This window comes from Primulina tabacum, chromosome 4 (genome assembly GCF_025594145.1).
Source record: "Primulina tabacum isolate GXHZ01 chromosome 4, ASM2559414v2, whole genome shotgun sequence".
Lineage (NCBI taxonomy): Eukaryota > Viridiplantae > Streptophyta > Magnoliopsida > Lamiales > Gesneriaceae > Primulina > Primulina tabacum.
In genome coordinates this window covers 2,356,305-2,380,075 of record NC_134553.1, presented here as the reverse complement: position 1 = coordinate 2,380,075, position 23,771 = coordinate 2,356,305, and the positions used below count along the sequence as shown (strand labels likewise).

The 23,771-nt window shown below is 34.8% G+C and overlaps 2 protein-coding genes, 1 long non-coding RNA gene and 1 pseudogene across 5 annotated transcripts; all 4 read right to left on the bottom strand.

Annotated features, from left to right (window-relative positions):
- Positions 1-1,354: 1,354 nt before the first annotated feature.
- LOC142542346 (uncharacterized) lies at positions 1,355-10,372 on the bottom strand. 2 transcript variants are annotated; one of them, XM_075648940.1, is made up of 18 exons: positions 9,942-10,372; positions 9,760-9,876; positions 8,655-8,737; positions 8,466-8,550; positions 8,290-8,376; positions 8,023-8,084; positions 7,732-7,913; positions 7,572-7,632; positions 7,030-7,207; positions 5,939-5,977; positions 5,776-5,837; positions 5,610-5,646; positions 4,997-5,046; positions 4,833-4,902; positions 2,548-2,623; positions 2,379-2,458; positions 2,228-2,296; positions 1,355-1,459 (listed from the first exon to the last, which is right to left on the bottom strand). In XM_075648940.1, exons 1-18 carry the CDS (start codon positions 10,032-10,034, stop codon positions 1,400-1,402), a joined length of 1,491 nt encoding a protein of 496 aa, XP_075505055.1. In that variant the 5' UTR covers positions 10,035-10,372; the 3' UTR covers positions 1,355-1,399. The 2 variants fall into 2 exon arrangements, with proteins under 2 accessions (XP_075505055.1, XP_075505057.1); XM_075648942.1 differs by having other exon boundaries at positions 9,760-9,864; positions 9,942-10,370.
- Positions 10,373-12,491: 2,119 nt separating this feature from the next.
- Positions 12,492-17,040, bottom strand: LOC142542342 (two-component response regulator-like APRR1; annotated as a pseudogene).
- A 281-nt stretch (positions 17,041-17,321) lies between these two features.
- Positions 17,322-21,313, bottom strand: LOC142542340 (putative pentatricopeptide repeat-containing protein At3g05240). 2 transcript variants are annotated; one of them, XM_075648933.1, is made up of 3 exons: positions 20,947-21,313; positions 18,789-20,817; positions 17,639-18,508 (listed from the first exon to the last, which is right to left on the bottom strand). In XM_075648933.1, exons 1-2 carry the CDS (start codon positions 21,287-21,289, stop codon positions 19,325-19,327), a joined length of 1,836 nt encoding a protein of 611 aa, XP_075505048.1. In that variant the 5' UTR covers positions 21,290-21,313; the 3' UTR covers positions 17,639-18,508; positions 18,789-19,324. The 2 variants fall into 2 exon arrangements, with proteins under 2 accessions (XP_075505047.1, XP_075505048.1); XM_075648932.1 differs by having other exon boundaries at positions 17,322-18,508; positions 18,789-21,313.
- A 1,689-nt stretch (positions 21,314-23,002) lies between these two features.
- On the bottom strand, positions 23,003-23,372 carry LOC142541404 (uncharacterized). Its single transcript, XR_012819332.1, has 3 exons — positions 23,335-23,372; positions 23,164-23,251; positions 23,003-23,051 (listed from the first exon to the last, which is right to left on the bottom strand). It is a non-coding gene; the product is annotated as an uncharacterized LOC142541404 (long non-coding RNA).
- Between the last annotated feature and the right edge of the window lie 399 nt (positions 23,373-23,771).

The window sequence follows — 23,771 nt, the reverse complement described above, 5'->3', positions numbered from 1 at the left end:
TTTCAAACGCTTAGAAACTCCTGATAAACTAAAAATTTCTTTATATTGTCACTACAAATCTCAATTCTATCAGGGAAAAACTAGAAACATATTTCAAAGCTAGAATTTTCCATCCTAATAACAAAATTAAATCCCAAATCCTACTATAGGATGCAATGAAGCATGTGAAAGCTTATAAACCGTCAAAAAAATGACAGAAAAGGCATTAAATCATTATATAAAAGTTCACATAAGAGTATTTGTTAAGATTTACTGATTGGTTAAAAAGGGTTGAATAAACAATCAAACTAATTTGTACAAAATTTGGTTGGGATAACAACTTTGAATTTAGTAATTCTCGTCAGGTCAATGGCAATTGGCAAATCGGATAAATTTTGTGCGGAATGAAACTAAACAGACAGATTGAACACTAAAAAATGATTAAGTAAGAAAAACAGTTGAGTTATCAAGAGTAGGCTGAATGAAATGTAAATAACACAAAAATGTTTATGGATGTTCGAAGATTTGAGTAACTCATACGTCATCCTTTCTTCTTTGTGGAAAGAATGTTCACTAGAAGACTTTGGATATTACAACTTTTGTAACAATCCGATTCAGTAAAACTTTATCACTACCTAACTGAAACTCCTAGTTTAGCTTAATTACTTAAACAACACTGAGCAGTACTCTAACAATCAGCTTATAAATATCTCAAAATGAAAAATATTAAGCACAAAATCGATCTTCAATTATCTAATATAATGCGTAAAATTGCTAAAGAAATCTTGAGAGCAGTTAGCTATTGAAAACTTGAATATTTGAATTTATGTGAAAAATATTAAGCACAAAATCGATCTTCAATTATCTAATATAATGCTTAAGATTGCTAAAGAAGTCTTGAGAGCAGTTGAGCTATTAAAAACTTGAATATTTGAATTTATGTAATGATTCTTGATTGCCGAACTTATTCACAAGTTCCTCTGTTTATAGAATTTGATCCAACGACAATAAAATCAAATATTATATATGTTTTAAATATGATAACCGTTGATCCCGTCTTTTTCACACCATTGTCCCTTCTGACAATTCGTAAACAATGAGTAGTGCTTGCGAATTTTTAACCATTCAGATATTGCTGACACGAGAGACTTTATTCAATAGTTAAATCACCAAAACTTTAATTAATCAACACTATTTACTGTTCACTATATACTGAATCTGGTTTCATCTGTTATTTACAATGAGAATTGTGAGATAAATGATCGTATGTATGTAATTCTACTTATTCTTCAAATTTTGGAATGGGAAGATCCACTTGTATAATATATGAAAAAAAATATGACTAGCCTGAAAATGAACAAAGGCGTGTTGATGAATTGTCAAAGAACGACAAATAACACATGAATTCATTAGATGTCTTCTACTGCAACCGACATCCTTGCTCTTCTGCCTTCATAAACAGAAGTCCTCGCCTAATTCTCTGCACCAAGATTCGAAAAATTAGGAAAGCTGCCCAGCACATGCTCCAACAAATATACACACATATTACTTTTTGCATGGCTTAGTTCCAAAGAAAGAGATGGTGGCTGGTGCACTTTCCAGTGCCTCACCATGGTACAAATGAACAGAATCAAACCAAATACTAATATTTTCATCTTCAAACTCAAACTTGATTTTTTTTGTACCAGCTTCAAAATATTTTAACCTAAAAAAGCAATTATGTCAAGATTAAATGAATCATTGAATCCCAACCCAACTGTTATGATTAAAACTTAATTACCAAGCTTTTTTCAACAAATGCTTGGATTATAATTCGAGCTCTGGAGCTCATTTAATCTTCTGTAGACCAAAATAATACAAACTCGAAATTAGGCGTGAAACACTTTTAAACATGTTTGAGCAAACATGCTTGAGCCTAGCATGAGCATTACACTTTAGGATACATATAAAAAAAATATTCGAGTACACACTCAAAAAGTTTGAAAGCTGACTCGAGTCATTTGCAATTATTTTGCACATTTGAGATGCAAATCTCTTGTAATGTTTGATCACGAATGTGAGGGAACAACAGTACTGCAAATTTCCTAGCTATTTTACTTTAAAACCACCCAGTTATGACAAGATGTCCACACAGTACAAATTGTGGAAGATAAGTCATCAACAATTTCCAGATCCACTTGCAGGCAACCTGCCACAAGCAAAAGAGGATGCTACTATCAAAGATACCGAAAACACTAAGGAGCATTACCTCCTTTGTATCTTTCATACGAAGGAGCTCCAATCTTTCTGAAGGTCTCCGGTTTGTTAAAGTCGCCAGCTACATTCATGGAATGCATCAGCAACAAGCTACAAATGTCAAATCATGATGAAAAAGAAAACACACTAATACGTATCAATACCCAAAAACTAAAGCGCTCAGGATCATGTGTTGAGGGCATTAATCCTTCAGCTTTAAAAAGCTCTGCAAGCCTTATTCTATCTGTATGTAAGTAAACACTTCATTAAGAAATCTGCAAGAATTGGGAAAAGTATCCTTTTAGAAATGAGAGAGCAATGGCTGATAATGACCTCCCTGAGCCGCATCTTGTGCATCCTTCATCCACTGGCGTGCAAACACTGCTGCATTTTGTGTCAGCTCCAAATACTGTAAGAATTGAAAATGAGTCAAACAAACCAAAACAATATCCAAGGTAAGGCTTTTTAAGGGTACTTCATATATGATATGCAAGCAAAGCTTTAATCATAATTTCTAAACACAAGATACAATGATATCGAAAAAGAGTAAGATCGTTGGATCAGAAGAACAATGAGACATTGGATAGTCAATTAATAATTTATGGGATACTGATGCCATTTTTCCCTCGTACTCTCTGCGCTTTTCTGAATAACTTATACATGGAAAGAAACTCCAATATTTAGTGATACTAAGAATGATCACGTGCGATGCACGTAGGTGACTAATAATAAAAAATAAAGATTTAGATAATTTTTAAAATCATTTGAATAACATCTTGTTTATAAGTATTTATTAATCTAAATATATCAAAACGCAATAAATAAAAATACATGATGATGATAAATCGAAAATATTCATTTATTTATATAACATTTTTCAATTCGTGTGATTATAACATAATGATAGCTCTATCAAATTATTAAAGATATATTTCATCTAAATATTATTTACAATGGAAAACAATAAAAATAAAATTAATAGAATAATAAATATTACTAAAATCAAAATCACAATATTTTTAAATGAAGTGCATATAGAGATTGTCAAATAAAATTCTCTTAATTAACTAAATTATCATAATGATGTTAAAATAAAACCCCTAAACTTGTTATTAAGTTAAATATCAATTTTGTTTTTGCTAACTTTTAACTCCTTGTGAATTTTGTTTAACTTCCTCCTTTTTTAAAATATATATTATACATAGTTAATTTATATCATAATAGATCATTTGAAAATTAATATTGATGATTGATAATTTCATGTTAAATAAAAATTTAAAATAATATAAATCAAATAAATATGTGTAGTAAAACACATATACGTAACATTCAGTTTAAAAATATCACATATAAAAAATTTAATTTCTAACAAATGATAATAAATTAGCACTATAATTCATATTTATTATAAAGATTATCTTAATTAAAAAATTATAAGGATTATCTCATAAATTTAATACAAAAATATAAAGTAATTTTTCATTCTTTTTAATTTCTTTTTCTATGAATAAAGTTGAAATAACTCAAAATAATCAAATTATATTGCAAATAAAATATTAGAAAATTTTGCAAAAGAGCATATAGAATCTGCATGCTCTCAATATCCATTTTAATTGGAAAAAAACCATAAGAAAAATGACATTTTCTCGCATAGTTTTTATAACACTTGTGGAAAAGTGTAAGCTTGAGATATATATTGAGACATTAATTAATATCACAATTTATTAAATTAAAAATATAAAAAAGTATCATACTAATGTATTTGTAATATTTTTCGTCAATTCAACTAAAATAATGAGATAAAGTTATTTTCATTTTCCATCTCAACTCTTAAATCAGAAAATTAGAAATTCACCAAAATAAATAAATGAAACATTAATTAAGTAATGGTGTGTAAAAATGTAACTAAGAAAATTCACAAATCAAACTCATATATTTATAGATATATAGATCTGCTAACTTTTAACCCCTTGCGGATTTTGTTTAACTTTCTCTGGTTTTTTTAGAATACATATTATAGATAGTTAATTTTATATCAGAATGGATCATTTGTAAATTAATATTGATGATTAATATTTCATGGTAAATACATTTTTTAAATAATATCAATCAAATAAATATGTGTAGTAAAACACATATATAAATAAAATAATAGGTAATACAAAGTTAAAAAATATCATATTTAAAAAATTAATTTCTAATGAATGAAAATAAATTATCGCTATAATTCATATTTATTAAAAAAATTATCTTTGTTAAAAAATTATAAGGATTTCTAATAAATTTAATATAAAAGTAGAAATGGTAACTAAGTAAATTCACAATTCAAACTCACATATGTATAGATAGTATAGATAAATAAATAAATAAATAAAACATTAATGAAGTAATGGTGAGTGAAAGGATAACTAAGTAAAACATAATGGTGAGTGAAAGGGTAACCAAGTAAATTCACAATTCAAACTCACATATTTATAGATAGCATAGATTAATCTAGTACAGCAAGACATTCACCGAACTCCCCGACTTCAGAACTTCATGGTATTTTTCACTACGGAAAAGCCAGAAAGACATGTTCACTGAACATCATAATGTCTTATTTAAAATGTAGCACTTACAGAATCTCTCTCCGCTGTCCCCTCCGGCGGCATAGTATCCTGCACCCATTCAACCTCAGAAACACGGTACCTTCATGTACAAAGACAAATTGAGGTAACAAATCAGCGTCATTGCTCCTGAGCATATCCGCAATTCAGGCACCAGACAGAAAACAAAAGCTTACCCATCTTGATCCCAACATCTTACAATCCGGCATCTCCTACGACTTTCGACCTGCACCCAATAGTTACTTAGACTAAAAGGAAAAAAGAGATGAGGCAATGATTTTTCCCACATACTTTATCCTTGAACCCAACACATATTCAAGGAACATTTACTGTTTTTCCTAGATCAACATAAATATCAACAGAAACAAATTAAATCTTCACGGGGCCAGAGATCTTTCTAATGCAAAACTAAATTTCAAAGTAGCTTATGGGATTGGCTTAAAAATTAAATTCAGGGATTTTAATCTTCACATTGGCTTACAAGTCAAAGCTCCAGTCGACGATGGCTAAATAATATGGTGGAAAATCAATAATGGTCCATGTTCTGATTGAACTAAAACACCTTAGTTACAAGTGTTCAAAGACTCGTATTGTTTGAAGATTGACAAAGTCCATAATAAAACAACAATCAAATCCAAATGATGACAAAGTAGAGCCCCAAGCACGCGAAACGAAAAGTAGCTAAGCTCAAAATTACGATAAGATTTATTATTAATTCGCTTCGTAAGTTGAAACCATAGTAAACAAGCAACACAACAAATTTATACGCTTAAAAAGAAAATAATTTACCTCTAAAAAGAAACGCCCGTCTGGGAGTGGCTCACAGCTGCATTAAGAAGGAAACATGATCATCATCTATGTGCCTGAAGTCAGTAAAACCAATCCATAAAGTATATATTGTGTTCCATAAAGCACCCATCAAAGTAGCAGCATTCAACATACACCAATCACTTACTCTGTAATCTCCACCTCACACGCATAATCAGCTATCAAACCTGTAGTTGAGTCTGTAATGACCTACATAAACAAACGATTTGCCACAAATAGGAGCAAGGAAATTACAACCAAGAATCACTCCGTCAAATAGAACAATAGACGATTTTACTGTAATTAATTACCATTCCCATCCTGCGACTTCCTTCCATTATCCTCCTCACCTTTTTCAAAGCAATTAGGTTCAAAGTTCAAATCAGCCCGTCATGGTAAACAACATAAAAATAATGACTAAACCGAGTCCATAATACAATAAGTAGATCAAATGTCTAACCTAAAAAGATCCAACCAGGAACTTATCAGCAAATTTTTTTATGGGATCTTAGATCACACTCACTCTGTGAACAGGGGACAAATGTGATTATATTGCCCTTTATGTCCAATACCTTTAGTAGCCAGAGAGAGGGATGTTCACAGGGTAGAGTGGTTATGAGGTCAAACAAATATTCTCTCTAAAATTGACAGAATCAAAATCTTTCGGATTCAGCAGTAGAAAATTAAAGTTCTAATCCAGGTAGTGGCATGCCAACAAAAGCTAAATAAATATATTCAAGTTCCAACTTCCATTTTGCAGTCAAGTTCCATCACATGTCAACTCATTTGTCTATTAGCATTTGATGATTGCATAAGTTATGCCCATAGGAATTGTCACGAAAGAAAAAGATAATAATAAAGCACACACATAAACGTACCATTGACCGCAAAGGTCATCTAGCACTTCAAATATGAGGTATTTTCTTATCTTTTTGAGAATTTTTTCCAGTGAGAAACTTTGAAACAGTTGTGCCTCATCCATTGCTGCCTTGTGTACAAAATAATAATAATAGAGCTATTTCTATACGAAACAGTTACGACTGCCATATTTTGTTTACTATTTTTGTACCAATTATTTAGATATGATTATCATCTACCTTCTACATTGATTAATAAAATACACAAGTAAATTAATCATGTCAGTAAAATTTAGGTCTCAGAGTGGCTTGCATTGGGGGACTATGAGCATGTGACATACAAAATTCAATGAGCACATTACAATTAAAAAGAAGAAATATTATATAATGTCTGTAGCACCACAATTTTGATAAGGTCAAGCTTATGAAAAATTTGTACATGTAAAATCTCCAAGACTTGAACTCACGCTCTAGATTTTCCACTATCTTCAACCTGTTTAAGGAATCAATTTACCACAGAAAATAAACTACCCTGATCAACTTACCATAAGTCTGTAACGAGGTTCAAATATGTTAAGTTGAAACTTTTGGCACGGTAGGATAACGTCCATGACAAAAAGAGGCAGTAAATCAACACCAGGGTTTGTCAGACTGTCATGTTCCAACTTCCTTTCAGCATATTCTTCGGGAAAGTTCTTTTGAATGACGCTGTTCAATGTGACACTGAAAAATAGCCAGTTAACTGATGAATTATTTTTTCCATGTGCATTGAAATCTATTATTTGCTACAGTGATAATCTCAGTATAAGATTAACATTTTCCATGACTCATCTTCGCAAGAAACATCTAAAAGCATATAAAACGGCTGTAAACAAGGAAGGCCACCTACAAACCTTAACATGTAAATGGAAATCACCAAATGAAAGTCTAGCTCATGAAACTTATCAATTTTTTTAATAAAAATACAGCGAGAAAATTCTTGGTTGTTTTGAGAAGAGAAATGTATCACTAACAGTAATCATATGAAGAGTATGTCTATTTGCCAGAGTGGATAAAATTGTCACCATGCAAAGATATGAGAATAAACCTGACTGCACATGTTCTGGGACTTATAAACAAAACTGTGCGGCAGAGTGGGCATCGGTTGCCTGAAATTTTTAACCAAAGATCGAGTAAAATGGGGATTATTGACAAATAAATTTAAATTAGAGAGCAGAAAACAAGGAAGACATAATCAGTAAATCTACCTCTGTCCATGGATTGAAACAGGCAAGAACGACAAAAAGAGTGTCCACACGGAGTTGTAACAGGTTCATACAGTAACTTCAAGCAAACAGTGCAGTCATAATCGTCAGTACGCTGTGGTTTTACATGGCTTCTCCTCAATAATGTATTGGCTGTTGATCTCTCCAAATTCAGAAGAGGATTGCTACATGATGAAATATTTGATTCATTGCAATTTTTTTTGTTTGGAACCAAATATTCAAAATGTTCAACCAGAAATTTAATTCTGATTCAATTTTTAAGAAAAATAGTACCTATGAGGATCAATTTGAAGGCCAGAATATATAACATCCTGAGCTAGCTCATACCTTTCCAACTGGCCGCAACATCACATATACAAAGATGGAATACCACGAAAAGAAGTTAACTACAATCAAATAAAGATAGACATGATGCAATGTAGAAAATTAATAAACGAGACCGGTTGAGTATAATTCATAAAGAAATGACTAAAGAAATCCTCCAGGAATATTATGTTCAGTCATTTCAATCCAACATAGTGCACAAAGTGGCACGCTCACCAGGATGAGTGCATTTGCCTTGAGAATGTAGGATGTCACTAAATTAAGTTGCAGACTCATCATCTTATCAGCATCCTTGAGGGCAAGCTGAAACCAAGCACATGATAATTTGAGATCCAAAATTTAGAAAACATTCAGGCAGGACATGTGGGAATAAGATTAAATTATGGGAATACCCCAGCATGAGTTGTTGGGTCCAACCCACTTAATGGTCTATATTCAGAAGCAGATGGAGGCCTGTGTTTAAGGAAATAACAAATCCTGTAAGGAACCAAAGGTTAGAAAACCATGCGGCAGGAAACAATCCTTATTAACTAGCAGTGAAGTTCAGTTAACAGGAATAACAATGTTTAGGTGATATTTACCGAAGATATGCAGCACATCGGTTCCCAAGAATAACCGGATCATCAGGTTTAATGTTGTTAGCTCTCGAGTAAAACTCAATAGCCTGATAAAAACACAATCAATTAGCAAACACTGAAAAAAATGTGCAGTGCAAGGATTTTTCTCATTTAAAAGAATGTCAAACCAAATGCTCGCCAGGAATCTCATTTTGAAGTCTGACGAAGTTAGCAGTATTTAACAAGGTATACAAGTACTTCTATAAGCATATATCACACGCATCAACCCGGATTTGTTTTTCTTTCATTCAAAATATAAAACATAGTAAATCCGAGCATTATTGGTTATGCATTGTCATGAATAGTTCAACGTTGCCGTGTTATATCAATTGCATTGGCATTTGGGATTGTAAGCTAATCATCAGCTCTGTCGTGGCTCACCAAATGCACTACAAGCATGAACACCACAGGCATATACATCTAATGACGTATTATAACAAATACAATTCGACAAAATGAATTAAATGCAAGCTCCACGGGCATACATATCAAATAAATTTATACTTTTGATAAACTATTTGCACATAGCTCGTCTCGTACAGCTTCACTAGAAAAGCCAAAAAGGACTCAAGAATGATGATTCAAATTTGAATAATAAACTATGAGACATGCACATTGCACACTACCATCAAATAAATAGCTAGTTTCATTTGTTATTCAGTCACAAGAGGATGCAATATCAATGCTGGTTAGCACAAACACGCCCATGAATATAATCAATATACACTCCCATAACAGAAATAGCCATCCATAAGGTTGAAATGTGTTTCGCAGCCGTATTTTTCCAGGAAAAAAGTAATTTTGACTTCCTCCAAATTCAGTGAAGTTGGGAACACATCTTAACCATAGCTGACAAAATATGGAAACAAAAACTAGTACTACTCCCTGAAATAGATATTTAGATTTGAACAAAAACATACGACACCAGCCTAACAAACCACCGTTCACTCTAACACAAATACTAATTGATTTCAGTGACGTCACACCACCTCTATCTTGGATGAACACATGTACTCCACACCGACCTCTCCAAAAATGGGAAAAAACCGAAGGGCCCAGAGAAACTAACCTGATCCAATATATTCTCTCGAAAAGCCTTGTTCCCAGCGTGCATGAGATCATTGAGATGACTGTACCTCTCCCATGACATTGATGGTCCTTCTCCTTCATTCACCTGCACAAACACCTGACCCCACCATAAATTACTGTAAAGTCAATACATTCACACAAGCAAAAGGATATAACACTCACCCATGGAAAATCCCGGACATCATCTATCCCTTCCAAACTGAAACCGGAAGCAGAAGATGAGCCGCCACCGCCACCGCCTCCACTGCTCGACATTCCAACAAAAAAAACGACACGAAAGGGGCCCAAAAAAAAAAAAGAAATAATAGGAAAAGAAATTTCAGGCAATATAATGAAGTAAGAGTGCGGTTGGACTATCCATTCATCGAGGCTGAAAGTGGATAGCTACAATAATAATAAAAAATGAGCCTTTGGGACGAATGGGAAGAGAAGAAACGGCGTCGTTAAGCCATGGGCGAGAGGTAGCAGCATCGTGTTTGTTCCTGCATCCTTCGTCACATACTTGGACTCTATTCGGCTACGTGTTCCTCTCTCCTCTCCACCCCCTCCTTACTTCTTCCACTTTCTCTCTCCACATGTATAAATACATACATTATGCATACACACACACATACATATATATATGTATGTATGTATGTACGTATATACGTACGTATGTTATGATATTTCTTTTTTTGGCATTTTCGAAGAGCTTTCGTTCTCAACGAACAAAAGGCCACATTTTTTATTCTATTGAACCCAGAGACCACATTTTCTCGAAAAACTTGCCGATGATTTACTCTTTTTCAATAAGAATAAATATTATTAAATTCAAAAACTGCTGATTTATTTAAGTATTACTAGCTTGAGTTTAGTTTTGTGGGATAAATTTATTGTTTTTTTTTTTTGGCGAAAACTTGTGCAAGACTGTCTTACGGGTCATATTTTGTGAGACGAATCTCTTATTCAGATGATCCATGAAAAAATATTACTTTTTTATGAAACTTTTTATTGTGAATATCGGTAGGGTTGACACATCTCACAGATGATTCGTGAGACCGCCTCACAAAAGACTTACTTTTTTCCTGTTCTTTTAATCGTTTTTAGTATTTTATTCAAGTGGTTTGAATTATGTAAATTGAACAAAACCAATAAAATTTTAATGTTTTGTGTTATTTTATAAATAATATTTGTCTAAATTTTTTGTTTTCATTCGTAATATTGTTATTGATGAGAGTTGGGATATATAAATCAAGTGTGCGTGAGCTAGTTTACGATTGTTTGCATAACAACCAACAAGCCGACCAAATTAGTCGATGAAATCCTCGTCCGTCACCACTAAGGAACACACAACACAAACAACCACCTCCTTAACAAAACATCTTCTTGCTAATCGATACTATTAGACAAGTAGTTTTATTTCTTATTCGTGTTAGAATTTAAATGTGGCGGCACATATTCCACGATGTAGTATGATTATGGTTGATTCGTGAGATAAAATGACGAAAAATATAAAGATGATAAATCGATATATATATAAATAACACATTGAATTTTATAGAACTTAAGTAGCCAAATTATTCGTCTGTCCTCTACGGGGTTCATCAATTATATTATATTTATATAGTATAAAATATATGATCAATGGAAGATGTTTAGTTTAATTTAGTGCCTCAGGCATCTTTCCCGTATATTATTTCTATGCCAAAATTGTGGAATATAATAGCCGCATTAGAAAATGTCAAATGTTCCCTTTAAGATTATTAATTTTTAATAGCCAATTTGAAATATTAAAATTCGTTTTATTCACAAAAATCGAAAATGTCAGATGTTCCTTTTAAGATTATTTTTTTGACATGGAATTGAAATTTTTAAAAAATTATATATACATATACGTATATATGTATATGAGAATTATTAGCCGGTTCAATATGTAGCTGCCGATTGAAATGTTTGTAATAATAAGTAGTTGGATTCCATGAAAGAACAATTGCCGATTGAATAGATATTGCACATTAAAATTTAAGGCAATATTCTTCAAGGGACTTGATATTTTATTTAGTCGGCAAAAAATTGATGCAGAATTCGAAAAATTAATTTAATGATATGCTGGCTAGCTCGTGGAAAATAAGATAATCTGCTTGAGTCATTAATTAAATAAATCCCCCGAATGCAGCCAAATTTTAACAACGAAAAATAGATAAGATACGTGTAATCAGGCCACAATTCAATGTCAATTCAAGATTTTTTTAAAAAAAAAATGGAAAATGCATCAAGATTTATACGACAGCCACCGAACCCGATTTTTATATCCCACGGCTTGAGTGTTTGATTTTTCTATCCTACTTGAGTGTTTCTCCTCCAATGAAATTTCAACCCTCTGATCATCATCATATAATGTCAATTTATATTACATAATCCAACGACTAACTCCACCAAACAAAGAGCATTGTTATCAAGAGTGAATGATAGTAATAAAATTAGAGCAATAGCATCCATCTGCATAACCAAACTTTTCCTCATTAGATGTAATCTATTAGTGGCAGCAGTCTGGTCATAATTTCAGTCTACAGAGCACTTCAACAAAGATTCTCACTCAAAGATGTCCCCCTCGTTTTATTACTCTTACCAAAATATGACAACACTTTCAGTTTTACCTTCAGATTCTCTTAGACAAGTACCTGAAAGAATGTATCACATGAGTAAAATTTAGGGAGAGATTCCATCTTATGATAGCATCAAGTCAATCCCATTTGAAAATACTGAAGCATTTATCATGACATCCAACAGAAGAACATTATCGACATCGGATACATGGAGTAGCATATTATCGGCCTGTGTTACTAAGAAATTTGATAGGCAAGAAGTCCTTGTGTGGACCAGTTATCTATCATGACAGTACGAAGATAACATAAAATATAAAATCTTCATGACTTGAAGTTTATTAGGGGAATACTGAAGTAACATCAACGGGTGAAAGCCCCACACTGGCAGTTTGATCTTCCTCACCAGACTCTTCCTCTTCTTCTTGATCATCTTCTGTTGAAGGAGGTTGCCCATTAAGATCCACGTTAACTCCGTTCACTTTTCTCACAAACTGGCCCCTTACACGAGGTCTTCGTTCTGCAAGTTTTTTTCGATTGACATACCTGATCTTCTTGTCAAAACATCTCTCCTTGCGTTTCTGCCTGAATTTCATCAATGCTGCCCGCCTACGATCAACTTTATGCAAGTTTCCTTCATTGGAGACATTATTTTCATGTGCTGGCCATCGTGGCGTGGGAATTTGACCAGGTTGTAAGCACATAAATGGATAATAAGGATAAGATGACATCCCTGAGATGAGAGGAGCGCATTGAGGAATATGATTGTAGTGGGACAGTATGGCTGAATTAGCATGGTTAGGAACATCTGCTAGATTTTTGAGACAACTAGATGCTGGTGGCATCGTAGCTTGATTCATCGCTCCGGAAATGTAGAAAGGATAGGCAGCAGTATGTTCTTGACAACCAGGGACATCATTGGAATTGTCATTCTCCGAATGTATGTCTGCCTGAGCAAACTCTTCCCGTGAGTTCGATAGGGAAGCATCAAGTGACATAACAGGATCTCCATCTCCTCGTGAACAGTTCTCCAGGGTATTTCTGTCATCGTGTCCTTGGATGTCATTAATAACTTCATCGCCCAATATCGTAAGATTCTGTACAATCTTCACATGCTCAGAAGAAATCTCATTGGCTGAAGAAGACACCTGGATGTTTCCATTGGGCGTGCTTGATCTGACATAGGTGAAAAAGGCTGAAGACTCACCCATCTTAAATCAATTTTCTTTGGAAATAACGCTTCTTGTCCTGGAAAAAAATTCAAAAGCATACTCAAGTGTGCGCCATGTGGGAGAAAATAAAATTGAATAAACTTGTTTCCAAGATTTGCTATTGAATTTTTATAATGTCAGCATGAATATCTAATTTCATTGTTTGCGCGTGTTCAGCAAAAAAATTCCACACATTTCTTCATAGGCGTCTGTAGATGTTAATATAAATAGAATATTGTTAACTAAGTTCTGATGCATGGTTTCAGATTCTGCTTTCAGTGCCACCAGAAACCTAATGCAAATTGTTAAGCACGTTTGACACTTTTAACATGCTATTGCAAACGGTGTTAACTTTAAAATTGTCAGCATTTGTATAAATCAGGTAAATCATCCACCTCTTCTTCTGTCACATATTCCTGGGACATCTGGCTGACACTCCACAGGAGCCATGGTTACAGTTTCCGTAGGAGCAATACCAGTGTTGATATTGGTCTGAATATACAGATGAGGCACAACAAATGACAATGAAACAAAGGTTAGTTAAAGATCACCAAATCAGTAGGGAAGGAACTCTCAATTATTCCTGGACATTGTCAACAACAAATAAATGCCACGGACATTTTGTGCTGATGAAATTTGTCTGCCTAAGACCAGTTGAGTTCTAACTTCCAAAAGAAACAGAGTATTTGGCTACATGCTGATATATAGCACTTGAGAGTAGAAATAGTTTCTTGCCTGAGAAGTTAAGCTGGCATAATTTCTCAGGCATTAGAGTTTCAGTTTCCTCTAATATTGGAAAATATATGACACAACATCATTGACTTCTTTCTAACAAAAATCCATCTAACTCTCCAGGAACAAAAAAGAAAGAAATACTAGTATGCAACACTCCTGACTCCTAATTTTATTTTTCGAATTTTCCCATGGCTGCATTTTTATCTCAATATTGATCAATGTTTTCCTTACTGATGCAGTTACTACTACTAATTTCTTTGCATGTCTATGAGTTTGATGTATTATAACATAGTCCTCCTGAAGATACCAACCTTGCCTTCCTGATGGGTTGAAACATGAGTTTCTGGGTTGGTAGTACTCTTTTGAGTCTTGTCATCAGTGTCATCCGAAAATAAAGTAGTACTGTTGGTATTACCATCACTTGGATCTGATGCAACTAGATCCGGATCAAAATTTAAGATATTTTTCTCTGCTAGTCCAAGCTGTTGATGCCAAAACAAGAAGACAAAAAATTAGTTACATGAAGCTTAAGTAGAAATTTATAATACTCATTCGAGATTAAAAATAGAACTCCACTACATAAATTATGCACTATAGATAGAATCTATAAAATGGACCTTGTGAAAGGTTTGCTTGTCTCTGGAAAAGAAAATAATACAGCTTCGCGTACTTGAAAGAAGTGAGACACAAACACCATAGGCTTTCTATCACAAGATGTACACTTAAGTTATATGGTTCTTTGCATATGCACTTCGCACATATGGTACACACATTTTAATCTCACAACTAATAAAATATCAAGAGCTATCCGCGCTACTCAAAGGAACACATCTCAACAATTAAACCAAAAAACTCATATTGCACTGAAACTAAGTGATGACATAAATATAAGGGACATGCCATTCGCCTTCTTCTCCACATATGAGTCCACAAATTCAACAGCTCGTAGATGCGCAATGGCCTCACAAGATAGTCAGCTGCTCCAAATTTTAGGCACTTGACAACAATGGGAACCTCGTCTTGAGTTGACATCACTAGAAAGCCCACAAAGAATGACAATCTTAAGAGAATATTCAAATTTTTAGACAAAAGGAACAAAGTAAACGATAATTATACTTACTGATAATAGGGATACGCCGTAACCCTCTGTCCCTCGTGATGTATTTTAACATTTTGAATCCTTTGGTCATAGGAAGGTCAACTTCAGAAAGAATGATATCTATATCAGTCCCCTCCGCATTCAATGCATCAATTACCTGTCTGGGCGACCTAACAGAAGTGACTGAAAAACAATTACCATAAAGTTTTAGACTTAAAAACACCTCAATATCAGAAATGACGCAGGAAGAAACAAGGAGTTAAAAAGCTTCCCAATAAATTTAAGAGTTGTAGAAGGAAGCAATCAATCATTTGATCTAGCATAGTTGTGTTTCATGCGGAAAGTAAGTACAAGTGCATTTAATAAGAAGAAGAAGAGTTAATGGAGATTCTAGATTCTATAACTATGACCTACTGCGCATGATAGTGGCACTAGATATAAAAGTAAAAATCCACTCAGAACCCATCAAGGCTTTCTTTTTCTTAGTTGTAGCAGCGGTAAATAATTGAAGACTTTCTTTAACTATAAGTACTTATGTCAGAAGCTATGTCAGAAGCTATGACTTCTTGGTTTTACGTTAAATGATGAGTGTAAAACCCCTGAATCTTTTCCCCATTTCAATTGTGATGTTGCATGAATAACTGAAAACTCCTTAGTAAAAAGCACTAAGCATTTAAAATACAAAGAAATATAGAAAAAAAAACTTGTAACTAAAAATGAAAACAATACCTTGATAAGAACAACTACACAAAAGAGCAAGAACCACCCCTGCACTTTTCTCATCATTGTCGCATAGCAAAATCCTCACTTTACTCCTATCAATAAACCCATCCCCGCTCTTCCCTGTGTCGCTATTCTCCATCGATTATCGAGTATGGTTATAAAAGAAAAATCCAGAATTCAATAACAGAAATATTCCATCACCAAGCCACCAAGAAGTTAAACAGGTTAAACGCCAAAAAGATCCCTCCTTTAACTTAGAATCGAGTTCCAATCACAAAAAAAATCCCATTACCCAGATCCTATGCTCACTTAGAAACCAACCCCTCGAGGATAAAAGCTCACCCTATCTGCGGACCCGAGAATGAAAAACCAAGAGGCTTTTTTTCCTAAAACAAACCCTCCCTTGAATCCGTCAATTCCACATGTGATAAGCTCGGTACACAGAAAATACTGTCCCCGAAATCCCACGTCACTGATCCAGCTCAAGCTCGTAAGCACCCATTCGGCTTGGTTTGCATACCACTATCTTCAATACATCCATCATCCAGAAACATCCGGATCAGTTTCAGCCAATTCTTTCTCCCCAGCGGACTGAGAGAGAAGGCTAGTGTGTGTGCGTGTGTGGGTGTTCTAAAGCTTGGGATAAATAACAGCGAAGACACGACGATACTTTAATGGCGCTTTTAAATAATAAACTGCAGTCGATCGAAGCCGTTGAGATCTGTAAATCAACAGTGACATTCGAATGACGTGGATGATAAAAAGGGACCAGAATTGACAAAAAGGTAGATGGAATACGTGGAAGAAGAGATGCAGAGGCGGCCACGCCAGCTGAAAGATCTTAAAAAAGGAAAAGCTTCGACACGATAGATTCATGGATTCTACATGTATTTTTTTATTATGTGCAAACGATTCTACATATACCGGGGGCCCCAATATTCGCCACTTCTGCTCCTGCTTACGTTCTTCGTTTCGTCTTTTTCATCTTCACGTAGAATTGGAAGCCGAGAAGTGGGTGATTTGCTCGAGAAAAACAAATATTTTTGAAAACTGAATCTTTGTTATACTAAAATCTTAATTAACCAAGGAGAAGCATTGTATGGAATTTTGAAAGGTAAAATAAGCAAAATTAATCATCTTTTGAAAGAATTTTAACGTGTAACATATAAGCCGTTGCAAAAAGCTGGGCGACGAGGTTGTAAATGTATAGTGCAGAACAATTTTCAATTTTGTGTCTCGTTGTTGAATAGCTGCAAGACTCTCAAACCCCTCCAACAATTACACGCCTTTGCCGTAAAGAGCGGCCTGGACTCCGATCCCTTTGCGACCGGAAAATTCAAACTCCACTGCTCAGTCAACCTTTCTGCAGCGTTGGACTATGCTCGCCGACCTGAAAATTCTGGTGATCACATATTATTGTCTAATATTTATGCAGTAGCAGGGCAGTGGACAATGGCTGAAGAAAACAAAAACAAAAACTCCTGGTTGGAGTATGATTGAAGTTGAGAAGGTCATGTATACTTTTGTTGCAGGTGCCAAGCAGGATGATGTAACAACGGTGACTTATAAGAAGCTAGAAGAGCTCATGTTAAGACTAAGAATAGGAGGAGAACATTCCTAATGTTAAAATTTTTACATGCTATTGAAGAGGAGGAAAAGGAAAATGCAGTTATTACTCACAGTGAGAAGTTGGCTATTGCTTTTGGGATGGCAAGATTGAGAGAGGGCGGTGTCTTGAGAATTGTGAACAACTTGAGAGTGTATGCAAAGATTGTCACACCGTGATGAGACTGATTTCTAAAGTATACAAAGTGGAGATTGCATTGAGAAATAGGAATCGGTATCACTCTTTAACGAATGGCGTTTGCTCGTGCAGATGTTATTGGTGAGCGTTTTGGTGTGATCCATGCCCTGTTGAAACTGTTATTGCTTTGTAAACTTATGGAAGGAAAAAGATGCTTAGAAACTGCAGTCCTCATATAACAGAGTGCGAAGATGTCCATATATCAGATTAATCTTGGAGTGACTAACAAAACTGAAATCCTATCCTCATAATATTTTAGACTTCTGGTTTGGGCTGTGCTATTGAGCTTATCACCTTATAAAACTGCTGATTTCTGTTTCCAAGACATGGGAGTGCTGCAGTTGAAGGGAGAATGTGTACCCCCATAGTGTATTATAATGACTAAACAGTGAAGCTAACACATCAGGTTAACCCGGCGTAACTCAGCTGAAGGTTAAACTAGCAAAAACCATGTGCAGATTAGACTAACGGAAGTTGCCTGGTGTTTTTGTCATCTGATGAACAGCTTCAAAAATAATGGGAAAGTCAATAGAGGAGACACTTCAGTTCCCTAAAGACAATGATGGAATCTAACCCTGACAACATAAAAACTTTAGATGAAGCAACCCTCAATAAATTTTTTATAGAACAAAATTATGAAAATCTGTGAAGGCAAACGAATCACACAGGACAAAACCTGTTGCCAGTTAACTCATCAAGGATTTGATTTTTTAAAAACAAGTCGAATGAAGCCTGTCCTTTTACAAGTTTAATATATGAACTAGCAACTCCAGACACCGGCTTTGTTTAAATCAACCCGTAGCAAAACCAAAGAATGACCACATCCATGATAATAACTAGTGGATCCAGTCTTACGTGTGAAGATGATGAGACTTATGTATATAAACCATCAAACATAGCTTTTGCCAAAGTCAAAGAGACGCTCAAGCTAGAGCTCCATATTATAAGACCAGATACAAGACTTGATTTGGACATCTGCCTCGTAAATTTTCAGTACTTTGTTGCATTACTTCCGTTGCAGTTTGTCCATCTTCGTTCTTTAAACATAGGGCAACACAACTTTGTTGAGAAGAACACTTCTCATGCTTGTCTGCTTATATAAGCAACAAGTCCCTGGTTATGTTATTTTATATAATTTCATTATTCAAAAGCAGATCCACCTTCGTCTGTTCACCTTTTAGCCTTCGTTACTACCACTCACGAGCTTCTTGACAAATGCCACCACATCTGTCATAGCCTGCAGAAAATAATTAACAGGCGATGATTGGTAGCAACTGAACATCAAGCTGCATGATCAGCCTATTAACAAACATAGATTTTCAGCTGGTTTTGAAGCATTTTCTCAGACTTGGCTTCTGCAGATAACTGAAATTAGGTTTTCTTGATATCTATCACTCAGTCAGACAGGATAGCGAGCTTTTCCCTGCAACTTTAGGAGATCTCTGTTTAAACATTAAGTTTCTCTGAGAAATAACATCAGCCCATCTTCCTGCTACAGCAAATATATTGGATGAAATTACACAATCTCCAGAATCATGTGAAGTGTTTGGTTCCGTCATGCTACTAACTAAGTTTAATCCGAGATTGATGTTGCCATAAACACTACATGCATTAATCAACATTCGCCAAACAACTGCATTTGGTTCCAAAGCTATTTCTCCAATAAATTTTCGAGCCTCGTCTATTCTTCCAGCTCTAGCAAGCATGTTTATCAAACAACCATAATGCTCAATCTGGGGTTCAATGCCGTAAACATGCTTCATAGTACCATATAAATTTCTCCCATCATGAACCAGACCAGCATGATCACATGCTGATAAAACTCCAATGAAGGTAACAAAATTAGGAGCAATTTTCCGATCACACATATGTTTAAAAGTATCAAGAGATTTTTCACTTTCACCATTTATAGCATAACCAGATATGAGAGACGTCCACGAGATAACATCTTTGTTGATCATATGGTCAAAAACTGCTTTAGCTTGTGTCATGCTCCCACATTTTGCATACATATCAATAAGCGCATTACCTAGACAGGTATTGTCTCTAAGGAGGTCTTTACTCAGCAGAAAAGAATGAATATAAATACCATGATTTAGGTTTCCCAAATCACGGCAGGCCATAATTAATCCTAGGACTGTTACTTCGTCGAGTTCTAGGTTTCTATGCTTGATATGATCAAATAGCTTTAAAGCCTCCATGGCTAGTCCATTTTCAACATATGCATGCATCATAGTGTTCCAAGATTCAATATTTTGCTTTGGTAAATCATCAAAAAGTTCCATCGCACACGCTAGTTTTCTGCATTTTGCATACATGTTGATAAGTGCTGTCCCTACTGAGATATCACACTCGATCCCAACTGCTTTTGCAAGAGCATGCATCATCCTCCCTGAATTAAGATCTTTTTGAGCTGCGCAGGAGGATATCAAGCAACTGAAAGATACCCTGTCAACTCCTATATTTGTATTTCTCAATTCTTTGAATAAGGTAAGCGCCTCCACGGAATGGCCATTATTAGCATACCCCCAAATCATGGTATTCCATGAAATCAAATCTTTTTGTGGCGAGTCTCTAAATACAGTAGCAGCATCAACGATACATCCAAATTTAGCATAAAAATCAATAAGCACGTTGCAGATTTCAACATTACAGTCAAATCCCATCTTGGAACAACAGCAATGTAGAGCCGTTCCATTTTTTCGTCCACCAAATTCAACACAACCGGCTATCAAAATCAAGAAACTAAGATAATTGGGTTTTACGTTAGAACCAAAACATCCCCTTAGAATTTTTACAAACAAGCTTAGACCCAAATCAAGATTTCCTCTTCTAACATGCCCAGATATCATACAATTAACGGCGACAACACTCTTCTCCACAACTGAATCAAATAAAACGGCAGCATAACTCAAAAAATTCACAGAACCTGAGTAAAAACATACAAGACTGTTCAATGTATTCACATTGTAGTCCAGTCCCAGCCTAATAATATGGCCATGTACCGATTTACCTTCAAGAAAGGCCTGAGCTTTGTTACAAGCTTTGATCAGTGAAGCGTAAATGAAAGGGTCAATGTAAATTGGGGTACTTTCAACAGTATTTTCCAGCATTTGCTGAAATAAAGAGAGTGCCTTTAGAGGATTGGTGGCTGATGCATCCCTGATCGTGAGGTTCCATTGGACAGCAGTGTTTTTGGGATCCTGATTATGAAGAATACGGCTGGTAGAGTAGAAAGGAGTTGAAGGGTAGTGAGAACGGAAATTCAGAAGTAATTGAGGAGAGGAGAAGAGATTTGGGGTGGTTTCTTTGAGAAGGGATTGAGAAAATCTTTGAAGTCGAATGGAGGAAGTCATGTGGAAAGCTCTTGGAGTAGAGCACATGTTCACATGAATATGAGTGGGGGTTTTTAATTAGATAAATAATATAAATAAATAAAAATCTAGAGTCTTATTTTCTAATTATTTAAAATCACCCATTTCATTAACAAATCGACTCGATTACATGTCTACAAATTTAAGATTAAAATTCAACTCGAAAATTACTATGTTATATTATATATATGTATAATACATCTTTTTCACTATAATTTAGTTTAATTCGTAGATAACAATCTATATTGTTTTTTGAATAATATATCCATTGAGATTCTAGCACAGAAGTGGGGTTTTCTCATCAAGAGTGGTTTTATTTCATGAATAGAGGTAGATTTAAAAAAATATCGATTACGTATAATCTAACTGATATTACAATGTAAGGGGGTGTTTGGTTGCCAGGATTAGGGGGTATTATTTTTTTTATCATGCCTAGTCAGCTGTTAGGTACGCGTGATTATTTAATCAAATCAATCCCTCCTATGAATGATTATGTTATATTAGGTAGGTTAAAATAATACCTCCTCACCCCCTAGGATTATTTATCCAACTCTTAATACCTCCTATTTTTCCAATTTTACCCCTCTATTATATTCAAACTCACCACCACTTCCCGCCACCGACCGCCGGCGCCGGTGCCGGCCGATTTTTCCGGTTGGCCGTTTCCGGCCGCCGCCCCGTCAGCCGTTTCTGGCCGACCATTTCCGGCCGGCCGGCCGCCGGCCCCCGTCGCCGGCCCCGTCAGCCGTTTCTGGCCGACCATTTCCGGCCGGCCGGCCGCCGGCCCCCGTCAGCCGTTTCCGGCCGGCCGACCGCCGGCCCTCGCCGCCGCCGCGAAGGGGAAGGGCAATTTTGTCTTTTCATCAAAAAATTCAAAATTATCCTACACTTAAAAATCTTACCAAACATAATATTATTTTACACCATATATTACAATCCTACCACAATCATTTTCTTCATCATTTACATACTAATCATTAGTTTATCTTATCCTTCCAACCAAACTTAACCTAAATAACTAAATAAATACAAGATTTGGGACATCACTCTGTTCAGTCTGGACAAAAGATCCTTAGCGCAGTGTCATAGTTTCAGTTGACATTTTCGTTCACAAATTCTAACCAACGAAGCAGAAATATACGACAGTCAAATCAAACTCGGATCTCGTGAAAACTGCCGACCTGTCGGGCTTTTTCAACCTTGTACAGATTATCATTTATTGTCAACTTTAAAATTTACTTATGATAATATATCTGTAAATATACTACAAATTGTATATCGGATCAAATTAGCAACTCCTGCCGACTATATATTCCAGATTCAGTATGCCTGATCATATATAATTTGGTCGAGATGTCAAATATACAACATGCAGCATTGTATCGTATAACTGATGAAACTGACATTAGCCAATTAATAATATTAGAATTATTATATATAAAATAGCAAATTAAAAATAAATATCATAAACTATAGAATCACAGGTCCACCTGTGATCATATCATGAAACATCTGCATTATCCTCAAAAATCCATTTCTTTTAGCCTTTGTTGTATTCGGGTTTGATTTATTATTCATTTTCCTTCCTTTATTGCTGGAGTAGGGTTCTTATAGTAATCGCATCAATGCTTGTGATGTCTACAGAAGCCATAAGCTTAGAAAGTTTTTCGCTTAAACAGTCCACCTCCTTCTCCAGTTTCTTGATGTAATTGCATGTTTTCTTCAGAACTTTTGAGGCTCGCACCTATTATACATATACATACATACATACATATGTATGTATGTATGTATGTATGTATGTATTAATAAATTTATCAAGAAACTTGGAGCAAATGAAAAGAAAAGATAGTACTTACCCTTGTTGTTTTGCATCTTGAGCTTGAATCAGGCAACAGTGCTTGTAATTTCAAGATGAGATCATTAGCCTCATCTGCTGTAAATCTTCTGTTTGGCATTCCAGCTTGTGTGATTATATAAACTCAAGATTCTTATTATTAATAATGTACTGTATAAAAAAAGACTCGAACCTTTTGGTTATTGCTCACTAGGCATGTTCCTTTGATCTGGTTCTTCTGAGACTGACAAATGAGACTCTTAAATAGGAAATCACTTGTAAAGGTTTGTTACAAAACGCCACAAATAGAAAATTAAGACCCCCAAACATTTTAGGCAAAACCTTGCATGAGATGTCTCACGGGTCGTATTTTGTGGAACAGATATCTTATTTGAGTCATCCATGAAAAAGTATTAATTTTTATGCTAAGAGTGTTATTTTTTATTGTGAATATCGATATGGTTGACCCGTGTCACCAATAAATATTCGTGAGACCGTCTCACAGGACACCTACTCAACATTTTAAGTACTGTTTTTCCGACACCTTTAAAATTACTACAAATCTATGATTATCAGACATATAGTTAATGATTAATATATCGAAAAGACTATTTAAAGTCGATGTTTTTC